We start from the raw sequence: 20,000 nt of genomic DNA on the forward strand, positions 1-20,000 counted from the left end.
GAGGATGAGAATTACAAGAAGAAAAAGGAGCAGGAGGGGAGAAGAGGAGGAGGAAGAGAAAATGAAGAAGAAAATGAAGAAGAAAAGGAAAAAAAAAACTTAGAAGAAGAAAAGTAGGAGGAGGAGGTGAAGAAGAAGAATAGAAGAAATGAAGAACAAGAAGAAGAAGATAAAGAAGGAGAAAAAGAAGAAGAAGAAGTGAAGAAAATGAAGGAGGAGGAGGAACAGGAGGAGAGGCGGACGTGGAAGAAGACGAAGAAGAAGAAGAAGAAGAAGAGGAAGTAGAAGAAGACGAGGAAGAAGAAGAAGTAGAAGATGAAGAAGAAGAAGAAGGAGAAGGAGAGAAGAAGAAGAAGAAGAAGAAGAAGAAGAAGAAGAAAAAGAAAAAGAAGAAGAAAAAGAAGAAAATAACACATTGAAAATCATGGTGTTGAAGACGAATCTGGAAATGTTCTCAAAATATCAGGAAATAATTCAAGGATAGATCGATAAATTCTGGGCGAGAAGACATGGCTGAAAAATCAGGGAATATACGGAATCAGAAATCAACATATTCAAATGCACTCATACGCATTCTTATATTCATAGTATCAACGACGGAATGAGGTATGCACACTCACATCACACATATTCCCACTCACCCTTGTGGACATATGGTGAGAGAGATTATTTATTTCATATCGCTTCATTGTCACAAGAATATTAGAAAACACACGCTTACAAGAAATATATCAGCAGTTTAATTGTATCAGGCCAAATATTCCAGCTTACAAGTACAGTAAGTATTTCAGGTTTACAGATAGAATGTATGTGACTATATTATTCGAATATATATTTTCCGCTTCCACTTCAGTTGCTCTCTTACATAAATAACGGGAAGTGAATGACAAAATTCGAATTTGAATGATAATATCGAAACACGAAGGAGAATATTGAAATAGAAATGAGGAGATGTAAAACTAAATAAGGAATATTATATTCACATTTCACACAGAACTACACTTATATATGAACATACACATATACTTCAGCTAAAAATATTTGATGCAAACATGTAAACTAACAAACGTTACCATTTCTAATACAAATTCATATCAAAATCATTGAAATTTGGGGAACAAAAATGAGTTATTGAGATGCGAATTGAAACAAAGCAACTATAATAAAGGAACATTATATTTTTCCTATTATTTCATTTTCTCTCTCAAATTCTCTCTCTTTCTTTCACATTGTCTCGCTCTCTCATATTCTCTTTGTATCTTCCTAAATCGTGTTGATTCTACAAATTCGAATTGATTTTGTTTGGCGCAGTCTGAAATGTTTTACATTTGTGAGCTGATATATCAGCATCAATTATTACTTTCGGAAAATAGTATCAAGAAACTGAACGAACTTACAAGTATTTTAAATTTGAAAGCCCCGTGAATGCTCCTTCTTTAATGGTTGCAATGTTGTTCCCTCGCAGATTTCTATAGCAGTAAAGAAAGAGTAAAATAGATTATATGGAAAATATTTGTGATACGACATCAAACACTGTGACTTCAGAATGAAAGGAAGAAAAGGCAGAAAGATAACGAAGAAGAAAAGGAAGAAGAAGGAGGAGGAGGTGAAGAAGAAGAAAAAGAAGAAGAAGAAGAAGAATTAGTAGAAGAAGAAAGGAGAAGAAGGAGAAGAAAAAGAAGAGGAAGAAGGAATAGGAGGAAAAAGGAGGAGGAGGATGGTAAAAGGGAAGAAGTAGTAGCGGAAAAAGTAAAAGAAGAAGAAGGAGGAGGAGGAGGAAAAAGGAGGAGGAGGAGAATGATGGGGAAGAATAAGTAGGAGAAGATGAAAAAGAAGAAGAAGATGAAGGAGGAGGAGGATGAGAATAACAAAAAGAAGAATATAAGAAGAAGAAAGAGGAGTAGGAGGAGAAGTAAATGTTGAAGTAGAAAGTAGTAGAAGAAGAAGAAGAAGGAGAAGAAGTATGAGAAGAAAAAAAGAGTAGAAAAATGAGAAGAAGAAAAGAAAAAGGAGGAGGAGGAAAAGAAGAAGAAGAAGAATTAGAAGAAGACGCAGAAGAAGAAGAAAAAGAAGCGGGAGAGGAGGGGGAGGAGGAGAATTACAAGAAAAAAAGGAGGAGGAGGGGCGGAGAGGATTGGGACGAAAGAAAGAAGAGGAAAAAAGAAGTAGAAGAAGGAAGAGGAAAAAGGAGGAGGAAGCAATGAAGGGGAAAAGTAGGAGTAGAAGAAAAAGAAGAAGAATAAGAAGAAGAAGGAGGAGGAGAAGGAGGAGGAGTAGTTGAAAAAGTTGAAAGTAGAAGAGGATGTAGGAGAAGAAGAAGAAGAAATAAGTAGAAGCGATAGAAGAAGAAAAAGAATAAGGAGAAGAGAAGAAGAAGAAGAAGAAGAAGACGAAGAAGGAGAAGAAGAAGAAGAAGAAGAAGAAGAAGAAGAAATTAAGAACGATCAGGAGAGAGGGAGGAGGAGAATTATTACAAGAGGAAAATGATGAGGATGGGCGGAGTGGTGGAGGAAGAGAATTTAAGAAGAAATGAGAATAGAAGAAGAAGAATTAGAAGAGGAAGAAGGAGTAGGAGGAGTAGAAGTAGAAGAAAAAGAAAAGAAGAGAAGAAGAAGAAGAAGAAGAAGAAGGAAAAGAAGAAAAAGAAGAGAAGAAAGAAGGAGGAGAAGGAGCAGCAGGAGGAGAGGAAGAGGAAGAGGAAGAAGAAGAAGAAGTAGAGAAGAAGAAGAAGAAGAAGGAGAAGAAGAAGAAGAAGAAGAAGAAGAAGAAGAAGAAGGAGGAGAAGAAGAAGAAGAAGACGAAGAAGATACATTGAAAATTATGGCGTTCAAGATGAAACTGAAAATGTTCTTAAAATATCAGGAAATAATTCAAGGATAGATCGATAAATATTGGGCGAGAAGACATGGCTGAAAAATCAGGGAATATACGGAATCAGAAATCAACATATTCAAATGCACTCATACGCATTCTTATATTCATAGTATCAATGACGGAATGCGGTATGCACACTCACATCACACATATTCCCACTCACCCTTGTGGAAATGTGGTGAGAGAGATTATTTATTTCATATCGCTTCATTATCACAAGAATATTAGAAAACACACGCTTACAAGAAATATATCAGCAGTTTAATTGTATCAGGCGAAATATTCCAGCTTACAAGTACAGTAAGTATTTCAGGTTTACAGATAGAATGCATAAATAACAAAACTTTTGGGGAACAAAAATGAGTTATTGAGATGCGAATTGAAACAAAGCAACTACAATAAAGGCACGTTATATTTTTCCTATTAGTTCACTTTCTCTCTCAAATTCTCTCTCTTTCTTTCACATTGTCTCGCTCTCTTATATTCTCTTTGTATATTCCTAAATCGTGTTCATTCTACAAATTCGAATTGATTTTGTTTGGCGCAGTCTGAAATTTTATACATTTGTGAGCTTATATATCAGCATCAATTATTACTTTCGGAAAATAGTATCAAGAAACTGAACGAACTTACAATGTCTTTAAATTCGAAAGCCCCGTGAATGCTCCTTCTTTGATGGTTGAAATCTTGTTCCCTCGCAGATCTCTATAGCAGTAGAGAAAGAGTAAAATAGATTATTTGGAAAATATTTGTGATACGATATCAAACACTTTGACTTCAGAATGAAAGGAAGAAAAAGAAGAAAGATAACGAAGAAGAAAAAGAAGAAGAAATATAACGAAGAAGAAGAGAAGAAGAAGAAGAAGAAGAAGAGAAGAAGAAGAAGAAGAAGAAGAAGAAGCAGAAGGAGAAGAAGAAGAAGCAGGAGGAGAAGAATATCTTAATGTGGCAGCCGTTTCATGTTTATTTCCTACTTGACTTGCACAACCTCGAGTATCCGCTTCGCCTCTCTATGTACCAACACACACATCCACACACATACACGCACATGTATGCACATATAAGCACATACACACATATACACTCAGAAATATACACACATATGTATATCTACCTCTGGGTGCGAGTATGTGTGTGAACCTCGTCCCCGTAGTGGTGTCCTTTTATCTGTCGATACAGTTTATTATCGAATCTAAAGGTGTTGTCTTCTAGTTCCCGGCGTGTGTCTTTGGAAATGCGTTTTGAAGCGTTCGTCCATCCGTCCGCTATGTTTTTCTACCCAGTGTTTGATTGCTCCCAGGCCCAAAGTGTGATGTATTTGTACAAAGATTAGTCAAATCTTTTAAGTATAGTACGTTCTGGGACAGTGGGTGGAATGTGTTTGATGAAATCCATATCGTCTCGGGTATAGCTGGGCATTAATGGGCACAACGGTTTGAGGAGTATATCCAAAAGATGGCTCAGTTGTTGTGTTGGGGCTCAAGGTCCAGCAACTGTTGGTCTCAATTTGATGTCAGTAGGTCTTAGTATTTTTATATGCTGATCCTTGCATTTTGGAGCATTCGCAGATCTTGGGTGATCCATAGAAATTACTCTCTTTCATTACAGAGCTGCATAAATAATCTTTCTCTTTATCTGTGAACGAACGTTGGTATTCATTTATCTTAATTTTGGGTGTATTCATTATTACTTTCTCCGCGAGTCTTGGTTCTTCCTTGTAGCAGGATTAGTCTGTTTCCAATATTTTATCTTTATTGTAGTCTTGGTCCGTGACTGCTATCGCCCTTCCCCAATCGGTTTCGTTTAGGATGATTAAATTGTCAATTTGCAGTTTGTAAGGCTTTCTTTTCGTCTTCACGAAGGTTCTGTTTGCATTTTCGTATATTTTATTATATAAGATATAAAACAGATTTAAGTCACCACGTAAAGTATGAATGAAAAACACACATGCATGTAAAATATGAGAAAAGAATGGATGTTCAAAATATTTGTGATTTGAATTAGATTTACAAAGCCTTCGTTGCAACATCAGTTTTCAGTGGAAGATATTTTTATCATCTCAGAAGTCAGCTTTATTTATAAATATCTTGTTTCTGTCCAATGAGCATTCTATTTGTTATTACACTTTGCTGTCAAAAGTAATTTATCTTTGCAAAAGTAAACTCCTCTCCTTTGCATAATTGATGCATAAAAGTTCTTCACAAAAATAAATAAACCCCCAAAACTTCAAGACTGAAATAATAGACTAGGAAGGAAAACATAACAGAAATAGAAAGGGATTTATTAATAGAATTGGTGATGGTAGAGTGGGGAAACCCTGATATAATTTTGAGTTATGTGCTACAAAGGAGAACAACCTTACATGGTGATTTAACTGGTTAAGGGTGTTATTTAAAAAAGGGATGTGGCAACATACATTGCCTTAGTTTTTTCGTCTTTTTTTAGCCCTTTGCTCCTTACTCTTGCTGTATTAAACCTCAGTTTGTTACCATTATTAGCCATCTATGCTAAATCCTTCATCCCCTAAATAGCATCCCTGTTAATCATTCCTGTAAAGGTTAACCTGCAACAGCTCAAACGGAATATTAATGATATCTGTCTCACAAGTATTGGAGATCTTGCAGGGGTTAAAAAACTTGTATGATCCTTTCTCCAAAATCGGTAAAATAAAAAGTGTGGAATTTTAACTCAGGTCACAGACAACTGGACAATATACTGCAAGGTGTCTTATTCGAGGTCCTCATAGTTGCATTTGTTCATTGAACTGTTATGGTTCTTTATTGATCTCTGAAATGAATGACCCAAGGTTGACCTTGGCGGGACTTGAAGTCAGATTGCCGTGTGTCAGAACGCAATGTATTCTGCTAGACGGTCAAAAGATTTGTGCCTATCCTCGCTCAAGTTATGAACGATGAAAATATCTAACTTATTAAATAGAACTTCAACTTTACTATTCAACATCTTGAGTTATACGAGATTTAGGAATTCCATTATTGACACTTTTCTCTTTATTTTACATTAGGATTTCTCATTTTGTCAAAACGTTCCAAATGTTTTGAGAAACAGATCTGATCGAATGAATTGATCCACTTTAGTATTAGAATATTTGATTAAAACTGAAAGTTTAAGGTGATTAATGCAATGATGCAAGCCAATTAACTGGAAATAATCACCTGGAAGAGCAATGTGTTGCAACAGAGTATTTGTTATGATTGCATGTATCAAATAATTTCTCTTTTTTATTCTATTCCATTTCTTGAGACATTAAATTTTAATAATTTACTTAAAAATTGCGTAAGATTTCAGGTGAACGGGGATACATCAATCAGCCGAAACTTCAATTAACCTTCCATAATTTTGTAATAAGGTTTATTGTGTTCATGATAGGGTAAATTTTACTAATGACATTCTATCAAAAATAAATTCCTCATAATTTGTTAAAATAACACTATTTTGATTTCTTCACTTAGGTATTTTAAGAATTTGGCAATTTAAGCGGATCTCGTCATTATCTGCTGTTTAATCCATCTGTTTCATTTTTAATTATAAAAATAATAATTTCTTCCATAGGAACAAACCTGAAATTTTGGGAAAGGGACAAGTCCTTTACATTGATCTCAGAGATAAATTGCTATTTATTTTACCGACTCCAAAAGAATGAAAAACAAAGTCAACCTCGACAGAATTTAAAATCGAAACGTAAAGACGAACGAAATACCGCTCAACATTTTGTCTGGCGTGCACAACGATTCTGATAGCTCGCTGCATATTCTATTATAAAATTAACACAAATTAACAATTAACAATTATTCTGTGACGCGATCAACTGATATTATATCATATTACTGTAATAATAAGCAACAATTCAACTAATTAATGATATAATATAACTATGTGGAATACACGTTTTCTTAGCACTAAAGTTTTTATACTGTCCGTTCATTGAATATACCGTAAGATTTGATAAGTTCAGACAAATGAAATCAAAGTCAGATACTAGTCATATCCAATCTCTGTGTATGCGATGTTATATATTATAAATTCAATATGGTAAGTAACAGTTTATTTGACTTCACAGCAGGTAACATATCGATTTGTTTTACTCTAACATAAGATTGTGCTTAAAGCTGTGAGATAAACAGCATAAGCGATTAGCTGAGAACATAATCAATGAGAATTTAAAATATTGGATGTGGAAAATACGTAGAAAGTGTCAAATACTTACAAATATTCAACATTCGTCGGAATTGGTTGTGGAATCGATGGTAAATTGCGATGTGCACAATTTATTCTCGTTGTAAGTGAATTGCAAGTACATTTCTTGCATATATCTGAATCAGCTTGAGTCTCCAAAAACAATATCGTACACAGTATCAACACAAGAGACCGTCTATATGATACTACGTGGTGAAACATATTGCCAGGCGTAGATTTATCTGTAAAAGAAGAAAATAGGAAATGTCAGAGATTTCAATGTTATTAACTTCAAATTGCAGATTCTCTGAAGGAACTAAAATTCACCCCTGTTCCACATGACAAATATATTTTTGTTTTCATGATTGGATATTTAAAGCTAAAAAATTAAATTTCGATAAATTAGTGTGAAGAAATTTATAAAAATATTATAGCTTTAACGCGTAATAATATCAAAGAAAACACCAAACTCACACACACAAACACAAACGCACTCCTACACACATCTGTAACCATACTCGGAGGGGGGTGTAATATATATATATACAAAACTAGCGAACCATGAGTTTCGTAGACCCTAAATACGCAGTGGTTGTAAACCCGGTTGGGTCGTTAAATCCGATGGGACCCCACAAGCAACTGTATTGTATCAAAGGATTTTTCCTGTACCCCAGTTTTAGAAGCATTCATACACATTTTTCCTAAAATACACTTTCATGATTTCATTTTACTTACTTTTTTTTTTACTGAAAACAAGAATAAAGCATGAACGTAAATCTATATATATAAAACTCAACTTGTGTGTCTATCTGTGTATCTGTGTGTGTGTCTGTGTCTTTTACTTCCCGGCACATCTCCTCCTAACAACAAATCGTAGAACCACCAAACATGGGTCACTTAAAGTTTAGGCGAATGAAAATTGAACTGCGCTATTTCTGTTCCGAAATTCATCTCGCAAGTGCAAAAATCGATAATGTGTTTGTTTAGGCCTTCCCCCATGCATTGAATAGTGAACTTTACTCAGTCAGCTGTTTGACGTGAACTGTGTTCACCACGCGTGCAAGCATGCGTAAATTGCATGAAAAATAAAAAAGCAAGACGAATCGCCGTAAACATTGTAGAAATTCGGCAAAGAAATGAATTTTCGGGATGTAGCCTGGAGGGTTTTTCCCTATTAATCGTTTGGACTTTGTGAACTCATACCAATTGTTTTCATAACATTTTCATAACATTTTTAACGCTTGAATTAAATGTGACCATTTTGCGTTGAATCACTAACCAAATTTTAGCAGGCAGGATTTTTGATCATCACAATATATCGCTAGCGACTCCCTGAAACTCTCCTCTGATATCCTCGTTGAGAAATACTGTTCTAAAAGAATAATTCAACAATGCAATTTTCTGTATGTTATATGTGTTTGTAAGTCCTTGTGTTTTTGTTATGTATTTGTCTGAATAATTTTTTATCATGCCTAATGCACTTACTATGATAGGAATTGTTTCTGTTTTTAGATTCCTCGTTCGAGTTACCTCTATTTCCAGGTCTTTGTATTTTGAAAGTTTCTCCATTTCTTTATTGTCATTATTATTATTTGTGTCGGTTTTGGAGACTAGTTGTTCGGAGCTCTAAGTTTTCTTTAGAATTTGTTGTTACAATGTTGTTTTCAAAATTTTATTGACTACAGAACCCACCTCGCTGTAAGCGGGGCTAGCTGCGGTGGCCAGAATTCGCCCCTTAAAGGCGAATTTTGTGTTTTAAAAACTACAAATTAATATTTTGAAAAGAAAAAGTTCAGTCTGGCTTCCCAAATCGAGGCAATAAAGGTTCTTACATCATCCGTTTTGACATTTTGTCACCTCCGCTTCTGAATATTTTTGAGAAACAAAGCAAAGACAGCAGTAGTAGCAACAACAACAACAGCATCACAACCATCAGCACCAACAAAAACATAACAGAAAAATGAAGAGAAGGCAAGGAATCAATCCACTTTGACCCTAAAAAAGAAGACACACCACCAGAAATAGACAGCTGATTCTTGGTGGTAGATGTCCTCTTGGACATATAGGTCAAAACGAGCATCTTACAGATGCGGAAACTTTACTAACAAAACTATTCGGGTCAAGGCCTAAAATTGTGGGTGAAAATGGACAGCCAAAATCTGGACACAATTCCAGATATCATAAATTCACACGGTGGCACCAACCTCCACGTGGCCTTTGAAAGCTGATGGTTTCGGTATCATCTGTGTGGGAACACAAATCATCTAAAATTCTTCTATTGCCCACAACAAATTAGAGAAAGGAGCCTCTCAATTTTGCCAACATCATCAACACCACCACCACAGCAACAATAACAACAATAGCAACAGCACCAACAGAGGCAGGTGACCATCGCGGCTACAAAATCAAGAATAACAGTAGCAGCAACACTAATCGCAGCAGCACGGGCAGCAGCAAAAACAACAGCATCAACCCCGGTCCCCACCACCAAAAAAGCAACAACGTTATGAATAGGACAACGCCAAAAAGCTCTACAAGATTTGCCCCTCCCCTGTTCGGAGCACTCAGACATACCTTGCGCGGATAGGGACGACGAAAGACAAAAATGGCAAGTAGTCGCCTGAACACGCAAAAGAAAAAGAAACAGAACCCAAAACACACAGACAATACAGACATAGACTTGCCCAAATGCATCAATAAATTAACATTGATATTTTTTCACCGTTGTTGCAATCATCTGAAATGGAACTGTCAAAGCGCGATCTTCCAAAAAATTTTGTTGATAAAAGGCAAGTCATAAAAAGGGCTATTTCTAGTTACAAAAAAAGCACTTCTGGTTTTGTTCAAATGCTTGGAACCAACAATGAAGCTAAATAATGTAGTTAGACAATTGCTTAATGTATAGCTGAGAAAGGTAAACCTTTTACAGCCGGAGAATTTATCAAAAAAACTTTTTTGAGAATTGCTAAAATTTTGTTCAGTGTTTAAGCAAACGCTGAAAAAATACTGTCTCGAATTCAAGAAATACCAACATTCTGCATGATCGGTTGAGAGACGTGTAACTGATATAGCTGAAAACATAATTATAACACAGAAAGTTAGATTACAAAAAGCTGCTGCATTCAGTGACCCCTATCGATGAAAGTACTCAAGTGAATGACATGGCGCACCTAGCAATTGTTGCAAGATACTGGGACAATGATCGTATTTACGAAGAATCATGTTGTTTGATTATTCCTCTTACCAATACATCTACAGGACAGGACATTCTGACTGCATTTCTAAATTATTTCGAAAATCAAGCCATTAATACAAATAAAATATTTTGTTACTACTGGTGGTGCACGTGCAGTGGGTGGAAAGGAAAAAAAGATTTATTAAGCGTCTTGAAAATCACATTTCACGCAGTGTAATGTGTTTTAATTGCATTGTACATCAGGAAAATTTAGTTGCAAAACTTTCGTCACAAAGCTTGAGTTATGTCGTGGAAACTGTTGTTAAAATAGTTAACTTCATGGTTTCTTGCTCTTCACTGACGCACAGACAATTTAAGTCTCTTCTGCAGGAACTGGACAGCGAATATGCAGACTTCCCACTTCACAGTAAAGTCCTGCAGCGTAGACTCGGTTAAAATTCCTCTCTCCCATTTATTATATATACGTGCATTCGAGAGTAGCACGGAACAGCTAGCCTTTTGCCGCTATTTGGATCCCGTTCTGTCCACTACTCTGATTAGTTGGTATTGGCGCAATTTGTCGCGCCAAACTGCCGCGTATAACCAGTCGGAGTCAGCCTGTTCTCTACCCCGTTTTGGCCTACTTCTCCTTATAAACGCTCCCCCTTTTCTCCTTTCGTCTTTTGGTTCCAGACCTTTTAAGGACTAGCCTCTGACCACAAAGACACAGCCAGTTCCAGAGACTTACCAACTTTGTCCAACAGCATTCCAACAACCTCCATCTTCGTCGCTATCACCATGTCCTTAACGTCTTCAACATCATCTCTCTACGTACACAGCTCTGCAAGCGATGCACCCAGGTTCCAACACTTCACTGTTCGTGAATTACTTCATCATGGGTCAACAACAAATATACAACCAGTATGAATTCCTGTACAAGTTACCCAGGCAGCAGCATCACAGCCACGACATCACGTTCAACATATACCTCTAATTGTCTCCTACATCTATGAACCCATACGCATACATTCTGTTCTCATGACGGCATGTCTATCGTTCAGTATACATGATGCACACACAGACACATCTGTTAACATATCAATAAATCTTCTTTTAATCATTCTACGCGGTTGTCTCCTTTATCCATCTGGCAAATAGATGGTACTATCAATTCTCTTTATTGTAAGGGCTGTGTGATGTGGTACTAAAGAGCCATTCTTGTCAACTCGCATCGCACGGTCCTTACAGTCCGTTGGCTTTGTCGGGGTAATGTTTTGAACAGATTTGTATCATGCTTAGAAGAATATTTCTTGAAAGGAAACAGTTGCCAGAATCGAACAACGAAGACGGTTTATTTAAACTGATGCTTCTAACTGACAGTCACTTGAATGATTAAAATTTGCATTTACAAGAGAGAGGTCAAACAGTACTTGATGTTTTTGAATATTGGAAAGGATTTTGTTAAAATCAGATTTTTTTTGCGTGATAAACTTAGCAATACATAAAAATACTTTCCAAATGTAAAAGCTTATTCAAATCGATTTAATATTTAATAAAAACGAACTTCAAAAATATATTGCAACGTTGAAAGAAGAATTTCCAAGTGAGATAAATATTTCGAAACAGATGTTCCTATATTTTCATTTCTCATCAAACCCGACTTTGAGGGATTTGAAAACGAACTCATTTAATCTCTCACATTTTGGCTAAAAAACAAATATACAGGATAGTTTTGAAGTGGAAATGATTGAATTAACCACTTCAGAATTATGGGGAAAAAATTTATGGAATTACTAAAATCTCTTGAAAGAAGCAGCTTAGAGAAGTCAGTTGCCATCTTCAATCGCTGGGAGACGTTGCCTGAAAGATTCAATTCTTTGAAGAAAATCGCCTCAGCTCTGCTTTCAGTCCAACATATACAGGATTACCCAAAAACAACAGAACCCATAAAATTTCGGTTTCCGTCTACCAAATCCACTCAAAAAGATTTGGTCATTCCGAGACTATAGTAGAAAACAATTTCCCAAAATGCCATGCAGTGGAAACTGAAAAAGGATCTACGTGCTTGCCAAGTAAGTTTCTTACCACACAGCCACGTCTATGCATGTGTGTTTATGTATAAGTCTATATATAGGATGAACAGGACAAACAAATGTTTAACTAATAGTTTTTACATGCGTGTAACAACGTTATGGTTGCTTGGAACCAAATGGTCACCGAAAAACGACCGCCAGGAACAACGTTATTCTATTAAGTTGCATAGTTATAGAAAGACAGAGGGAGAGAGAGGGTAAAATTAATTATATATATATGTGTGTGTATATATAAATGTTAAATCGTAAAAGAAAAGTAACAAAAATTGATTATCTATTCGCGTTCTGAGTTCCTTTCCTGTCGAACTCCCCTTTGCCTTTCATTTCTCAGAGGTGCTGAAGTCCAATTAGTCGACTGTCCACCTCCCCCACAAAACACAACCACTGGCATTCTACCTAAGCCAGAAACCACTTTATAGGCGGCAATCTAGGACTTTAGGACAAAGATATGCTCCGCGGTGTCATATGTAATCAAGTATGGTTATATCAAAATGCATGAGGATATATATACATACACAATTACGCACAAAGATATGTGTGTGTATGAGTGTGTGTGCATATGAGTGTGTGTATGTATGTACGTTTGTATATATATAAAAAAAAAATTAAAAAATATGTATATATATATGTATATATGAATGTATTTGTGTGCGTGTGTATACATGCACAAGTGTACGAGGCGAAACATTCACACACACACACACGTATATATATATAGGTATATAAATACTTATATATGTATTCATACGCATTTAGATATATACACACACATAAGCACACACATATATAAATGTGTATACGTTTTCTTTAATTCTTTTACTTGTTGAAGTCATTTGCCTGCGTCCATGCTGGAGCACAATATCATAAGCCTTTAAGCCCAATACATTGACATCAGGGATTATTCTTTGTAAGCCAAGTACTTATTTTATTGGCCTCTTTTGCCGAACCACAATGTTAAGGATGGGAGCGTAAAAAACCTGCTGTCAAGGTGGTAACAAACATAGTTGCAAAGACAGAAACACACATACACAAACAAAATCACACACACACACATATACTCAATATATATATATATATATATATATATATATATATATATATATAACGAACTTCTTTCGATATCCGTCTACCAAATCCACTCGTAAGGCTTTGGTCAGCCCGAGGCTATAGTAGAAGACACTTTCCCAAATTGCCATACAGTGAAACTGAACCTGGAACTATCTACTTGCGAACCATGTTTCTTACCACATAGCCACGCCTATGCATGTGTGTTTATGTATAAGTCTATATATAGGATGAACAGGACAAACAAATATTTAAATAATAATTCTGACGTGCATGTAACAATGTTATGGTTGCTAGGAACCAAATGCTCACCGACAAATGATAGTCAGGAACATGGTTATTCTATGAAGTTCCGTAGTAATAGAAATATAGAGAGAGAGGGAGAAATAAATCATATATACATGTGTGTTTAGATACAAATGTTAAATATTAAAAGAAAAGTAACAAAAATTGGTTTACCTTTATAACGCCGACTCCAAATATTACTTCAGTTTCAAAGTTTCTACAGAAATTAAAAGTTTTATCCACTTATCTGAATATTCTATTGCCTCATATAAATTTTTAGTCTCCCGTTCCGGCTGCTATCCGATAAGCATACTGAATGAAATACCCTGTTGTAATAATTCTCAATTTTTTTTAAACGAGAGTGGCAGTATTTTCCCCTTGATGTACGTGATTGGCTGAAATTCTTTAATATCCGGAAAATAAATCCATTTTCCAGCTAGTCACCATTCCTACACGTCAAGTGTTGAAATGGTCGCTGTGTAACATGAGATGAAGTATCTAGTGCGCAATACACATCTCGGTCCTGTATTTGAAATCACGACCTTGTACCCCAATCACGACTTCATGTGTACTCGACTTCTTTTATATTACAAAATTTATTTTTCATATGTCCTGGCAACACCCAGAGAATATTCTTAACTACTTGAAGGTTTTTGTAAAACAAACGCCATTGTTTTTATCGATTATTGGAATGGCGATATCTGCTCAAATAAACGACCTCATCTCTCTAATTACTAAAATGCAAAGCCGACGAATTTTCCTTGTTTCACAGAATATATTTCAGTTGGTTGTAAAGTATTCTTGTTGTTCTCTGATGACAAGACGAAGATCAGAGGCGTTTCGGTCATGATCATCCCGTCGATTTATTTACATCGTAATGTGTGTACTATTCTTTCCGTGGTTAAGACGGTAGGGTGTGAGACAATGGAATATCATTGTCTCAAATGCTTACGATAGGGCTGATAGCGCAAATGTTCAAGTAATGGGCATTCATTAGTCCTGAAACCTACATCTACAATCATTATTGTAATATATCACATGATGTAATTGTTAATTTTCATAGATCTCTCCGACATATAAGTCTGACCTTACTATCAAGATGAACAATCAATTTATTAAATGGCATCTAGGCCTGAATTATTCTGCTACTAGCAGAGGAATGAAAGGGATATTCTACGTGGTTTACTCTCCATGTGTTTTTAGGCTAAAACTTTATACTTTTGATATCTTCATTATTAATTACCAGAAAAAAGAAAAACATGAATGCAATTATCGCCAGCGGCAGGCAATTCTGCATCAGAAGTAAATACTTTGAAAATGATGTGGTAAAAATTTGAAAAGTTTCAAGTGGTTGTAAGGAACTTAACAAGATACCGATCGGCCAAATTACTGGGACCCAAAAAATCGGAACCTGTTCCCAAGCGGTCATAGTGGATAAACTGAAACACATACACATATACATACACACGCTCACATATACATAGATATATACATATATGTAAAAAAAAAATATATATATATACATAAGTGTGTGTGTGTGTGTGTATATATATAACAAAGTAAGTTTGGGGCTACTAATAAATATATATAATTGAAATATAGGATAAAATTTTTACGAGGATTTATTAAGTAGTTATTGTGAAAAACCTCAGAAGGGATAACTTATTAATTATTCCCTATGAATAAATTTATATATATTAAGGGCATTACTATACATAAATGCCTCACGCTAGGAGGGTCTCTTGAAGTCAAAACTACTATAATGCCCACATTGTACAAACCGCGAGGGAATGCAACTCTCAAAGCGAGCCTCCAGAAACAGACTTAGCTGAATATGATTTCGTAATTAGTGAAGAAAATGCACTTTTCACTCATCGGCGCAACCTTAGTCAAGACATATAAAAATTATCAAAAATCAATTTACCAGACGAACACATGTATTCTTGCGTTTGATACAATGTGGTTATTATAGTAGTGTTGACTTCAAGAGTCCCCCTTAGCGCGAGGCATTTCTATATAGTAATGCCCTTAATATAAATATATACATGTATATATATATATATATATATATATATATATATATATAGACGTGCGTATGTATATGTGTTTATATTACATACATATTCATATATATTATTTTCTACTTTAAATAAAGGTGTTCACTATATATAGAAACACTTCGAAGTGCTGAAGAGATTAGAACTTGAGACTTTAGATATGTAAAGAAACGACAAGCAAATTAGATATTTATTTACATTTACATATATGAAGATACATTGAATCGAAAACAAAAAGGTAAATGTGTATGGATATTAAGAAGACATAGTCTAATTTTCAGATAAAACAGTATCACAAAGAGAATAGGTAGAGTTTTAAGTGTTCTACGGCCGTTTCAGGGATCTTTGTGGTCCTGATATATGACATATATCAGGGTCCATTGTTGGATAACATCACCTCTCCAGGGGAAGAATTTTATATTAAAAATTTCGCATTTAAAATGTTGATATGACAGAGGGTAAAGACTGATTGATTTTATAGAGGGCTACATTTATTAGGAAGGGGAGTTAGGGATGTTTAGACAGAGAATAGTTGCAGGATGGAGAAAATAGATTTCAAGATCATAAGACCACTGATGGTATTAAAGGTGAGAGTGGTAGAAAGTGGATTAGTTTATGTCCAAGTTAAATTAGTGAAAAAAGGATGGACTTAAGCGGTTCGATATCAGATAAGGGTATGAGAGGGTGGTTATAACTTCTATTCTAGGCTTTCCATCCGACTCATTTGCCCCAGAAAATCCGACTTGGGTCGAATTAGTTAATGCATTGTTGACCGTATTATACACCCTGTCAGGAATAACGTTGAGCTCCCGCTATGGAATTGCACTTGAGATGTTATTTTTGGTTTCCCTCTTTCCACCATAGACGCACGAATTTCCTTCAGTTTGACATGTCAAATTATTGCAATATTTACAATGGACAAGGCGCCGAGTAGGCAGAAACGTTTGCACGCAGGGCAAAATGCTTAGCTTTCTGTTTTTACGTTATGAGTTCAAAATTCCGACGATTTCGACTTTACCTTTCATCCTTTCGGGTTTGAAACAGTAAGTACCCGTTGCATAGTGGGGTCGATCTAATCAATTGGGCTCTACCCCAAAATTTCGGGCTTTGTGACTAGAGTAGATAAGAATAATTACAATCGACAGACAGGTGTCCTCATCTTGTTAGTTGTTACTACAACGTTTCGGCTGAGGAATTCTCCAGCCTTCTTCAGATGTCCTATTAACAATAAAGTGTAGACATCTACCCGTCCAATTCAAATATCATACATAATTCCTCAACTCTAAATTATAAAACAGTATCAAATGATTACCCGTCAATATCACAAATACTTTTGGATAAAACCTTAATATTTGTCCGAAATTATGCTACCATCCTAAATGCCGTTGAGGAGGCTTGACGATGGCCAATAGAAGGCCGATATAATATAATGAAAATCGTAACTTACCAAAGAATTGGTTTCACCTCTGTTCGTAAGAGTTAGTGAATGTTTATATATATATTTGCGCATATATATATATATATGTTACGTCATTTGTTTATTTACCATACATTTTTTCATTGAAGTAGCGGAACACAACGCACACAATTATGCATATATATATATATATATATATGTCTGTGTGTGTGTGTGTTTGTGTGTGTAGATATAGATTGGCGTCTTTGTTTCTCATTATATGAAAGCGATATGAAAAGTTTGCGTCAGCAGTCAAAGATGGGCGGTGCTAGTGGAAGAGTGTAAATGAGAGAGGGGAAAGAAAGTGATAGAAAGAGAGAGGGAGGGCGGGAGAAAGAAGATGTAGTGGGTTTTGTGTGTGTTTGTGTGTGTGTGTATGCGTAAATGTATGAGACTGTTTGCATCCGCGGAACTGAAATAATCTAAGTACTATTTTACAAATTGTGATATCTCTGTATGTGTGTGTATATGTATGTATGTATATATATATATTATATATATTATATATATTATATATATATATATATATATATATATATAAACACGCACACACAGTTATCAGAATAATATATACGTATATATTCATGTATATGTATATATCTAAATATTACATATATATATATATATATATATATATATATATATATATATATACATATATCAGTGGCGTGCGGTGACTTCCGGGACTGGACATGCAATGAATTTCTTTGCCCCCCCCCCCGGACAATTTTTCAGGAAAAATACTTTGGAATTCCTACGATTTACATATGGGAGATTCTGAATATGCAATCAACCCCGTATGACCTAGAATAAAAAAAAAACGTCGCCTTGGTACTATTTAAGAAAAGTGGTCCCGTTGCGCGCGCTCGCGCATCCGCGCTGGCTAGTCGTGACTAGTCGATCCTACGACTATCTAGCAAACTAAATAAAATTTTTAAACAAAATATATAAAACACAAATACACAAAGTAAATAATGTTTTAAACAAAGTAAATAAAACACAAAGTAAGGATCGACTAGTCACGACTAGCTGGCGTGGATGCTCGGGTGCGCGCACCGAGACCACTCTTCTTAAATAGTACCCATGATTTTTAAATTGTTTGCAATACTCATCAAATTTGTTGAAATTCGAAAGTTCCATGAATTTAAACTCTTCTAAGGATGAATATCGTGCTTTTATTTGGTCAACTATTGTACTGATAATTTTGTTATAAAGCATTTTATAATGTCGTTGGGGCTCAAAAGATATATTCTTGGATCTCTGAATTCCGATTCCTGCATCGACTCCATTCCCCCCCCCGGGTTCAGTTCCACTGCGTGGCACCTTGGGCAAGGGTCTTCTACTATAGTGTCGGGCCGACCAAAGCCTTGTGAGTGGATTTGGTAGACGGAAACTGAAAGAAGCCCGTGGTATATATGTATATATATGCGTGTGTGTGTTTGTGCGTCTGTGTTTGTCCCCCTAGCATTGCTTGGCAACCGATGCTGGTGTGTTTATCTCCCCGTTACTTAGCGGTTCGGCAAAATAGACCGATAGAATAAGTCCCGGGGTCGAGTTGCTCGATTAAAGGCGGTGCTCGAGCATGGCCGCATTCAAATGACTGAAACAAGTAAAAGAGATTGAAAAATTATCAAGTTTGTTTTCGAGTACAGTTCTAGTTTTATCTATTTGATCTTTACAATACACTATGTCATGACTTTTACTCTGGAGGATGTTAAATATGAAAAAAGAAAAAATCTTACTGAATACTTCTAACAAAAATAAGAAATCAGGAGCTTTTAAAGTTTGTAAGAATCCAATTGCTGAATTTATGGTGGTATCATCCCATGCTTCAGGAGTTTCAATGATGTGCTCAAAAAGGCTGATTATGAAATGATAATTTTCCTTTGTGGTAATAATAAGCCGTGAGGCTGTTGCCTTCGGAAATCTTTTTTATAACAATGTTATCTAATGCATTAGCCCTTTTCGGTGTTGGTCTCCCACCGATATAATTAATTATTTTCCATCGAATTCTCCTTTCGAAAAACTATTTCTCAAAATATCGTTTATAACACACATTTCATTCATTTCGTAAAAGGCTGTTCTTATATACGAACACACGTGGAAGCGCCGGCGTAAATTGTAAGTCAATTTCAACAAAACAAAAAGATACAAAAAGTGGGTAACATGCGGTCAGCTCATAGCATGACATGCCACTGAGAGAAAGAGGAAGGGGGTATAAAATATTATGAACGACCTTTCCTCCTAGCATCTGCTTTATCAATTCACTAAGAGAGAGAGAGAGGAAGGAGGGACAAACTAAGAGACAGAGAGGGAGGTCATGCGGGTCTTCCCACAGCATAACCACTAAGAGAAAGAGGAAGGGGGTAAAAATATTTCAAATGCCCTATCCCCTTAGAATGTCTTTTAAACAAGTCGCTAAGAGTGAGAGAGAGAGGAAGGAAGGACAAACTGAGACAGAGAGGGAGTGTCTAACATGCTGGTCTTGTCAATGCATGACTTCTAAAAGCAGAAGTAGAGTCACTGAGAGAGAAGGGGAGAAAAATACAACTGGACGGATTTTCTTTGAAACAAAGTAACTATTTTATCTAATTTTCCCATCATATGGATAAAAAAATCACAGGGCATGCAACGCATACCTTGCATACCTGAGAGTGCACGCCCCTGATATGTATATATATATATATATATATATATATATATTATACATTCATGCACATTTATGTGTGTGTGTGTGCCGCATCCCTGAAATCTGAAATAATCTAAGTACTATTTTACAAATTGTGATATCTGTGTGTGTG

The 20,000-nt window shown here is 35.7% G+C and overlaps 1 protein-coding gene across 3 annotated transcripts in view; it reads right to left on the bottom strand.

Annotated features, from left to right (window-relative positions):
* Positions 1 to 1,366: 1,366 nt before the first annotated feature.
* Positions 1,367 to 20,000, bottom strand: part of LOC115227783 (leucine-rich repeat and immunoglobulin-like domain containing-NOGO receptor-interacting protein 4) — a 31,090-nt gene continuing 12,456 nt past the window's right edge. The window contains exons 1-4 of one of the 3 annotated variants that reach the window (XM_036498741.1): positions 17,191 to 17,269; positions 7,100 to 7,310; positions 3,508 to 3,579; positions 1,367 to 1,469 (exon numbers count right to left, since the gene is read on the bottom strand). In XM_036498741.1, coding sequence (XP_036354634.1) covers positions 1,394 to 1,469; positions 3,508 to 3,579; positions 7,100 to 7,290 — 339 coding nt within the window. In that variant the 5' untranslated portion in view covers positions 7,291 to 7,310; positions 17,191 to 17,269 and the 3' untranslated portion in view covers positions 1,367 to 1,393. Of the gene's footprint in view, positions 1,470 to 3,507; positions 3,580 to 7,099; positions 7,311 to 13,860; positions 13,992 to 17,190; positions 17,270 to 20,000 lie in introns of those variants that run through there. The other 2 variants (XM_029798514.2, XM_029798516.2) reach the window with 2 other exon arrangements.

The sequence above is a fragment of the Octopus sinensis genome, unplaced genomic scaffold (genome assembly GCF_006345805.1).
Source record: "Octopus sinensis unplaced genomic scaffold, ASM634580v1 Contig07138, whole genome shotgun sequence".
NCBI classification, from domain to species: domain Eukaryota; kingdom Metazoa; phylum Mollusca; class Cephalopoda; order Octopoda; family Octopodidae; genus Octopus; species Octopus sinensis.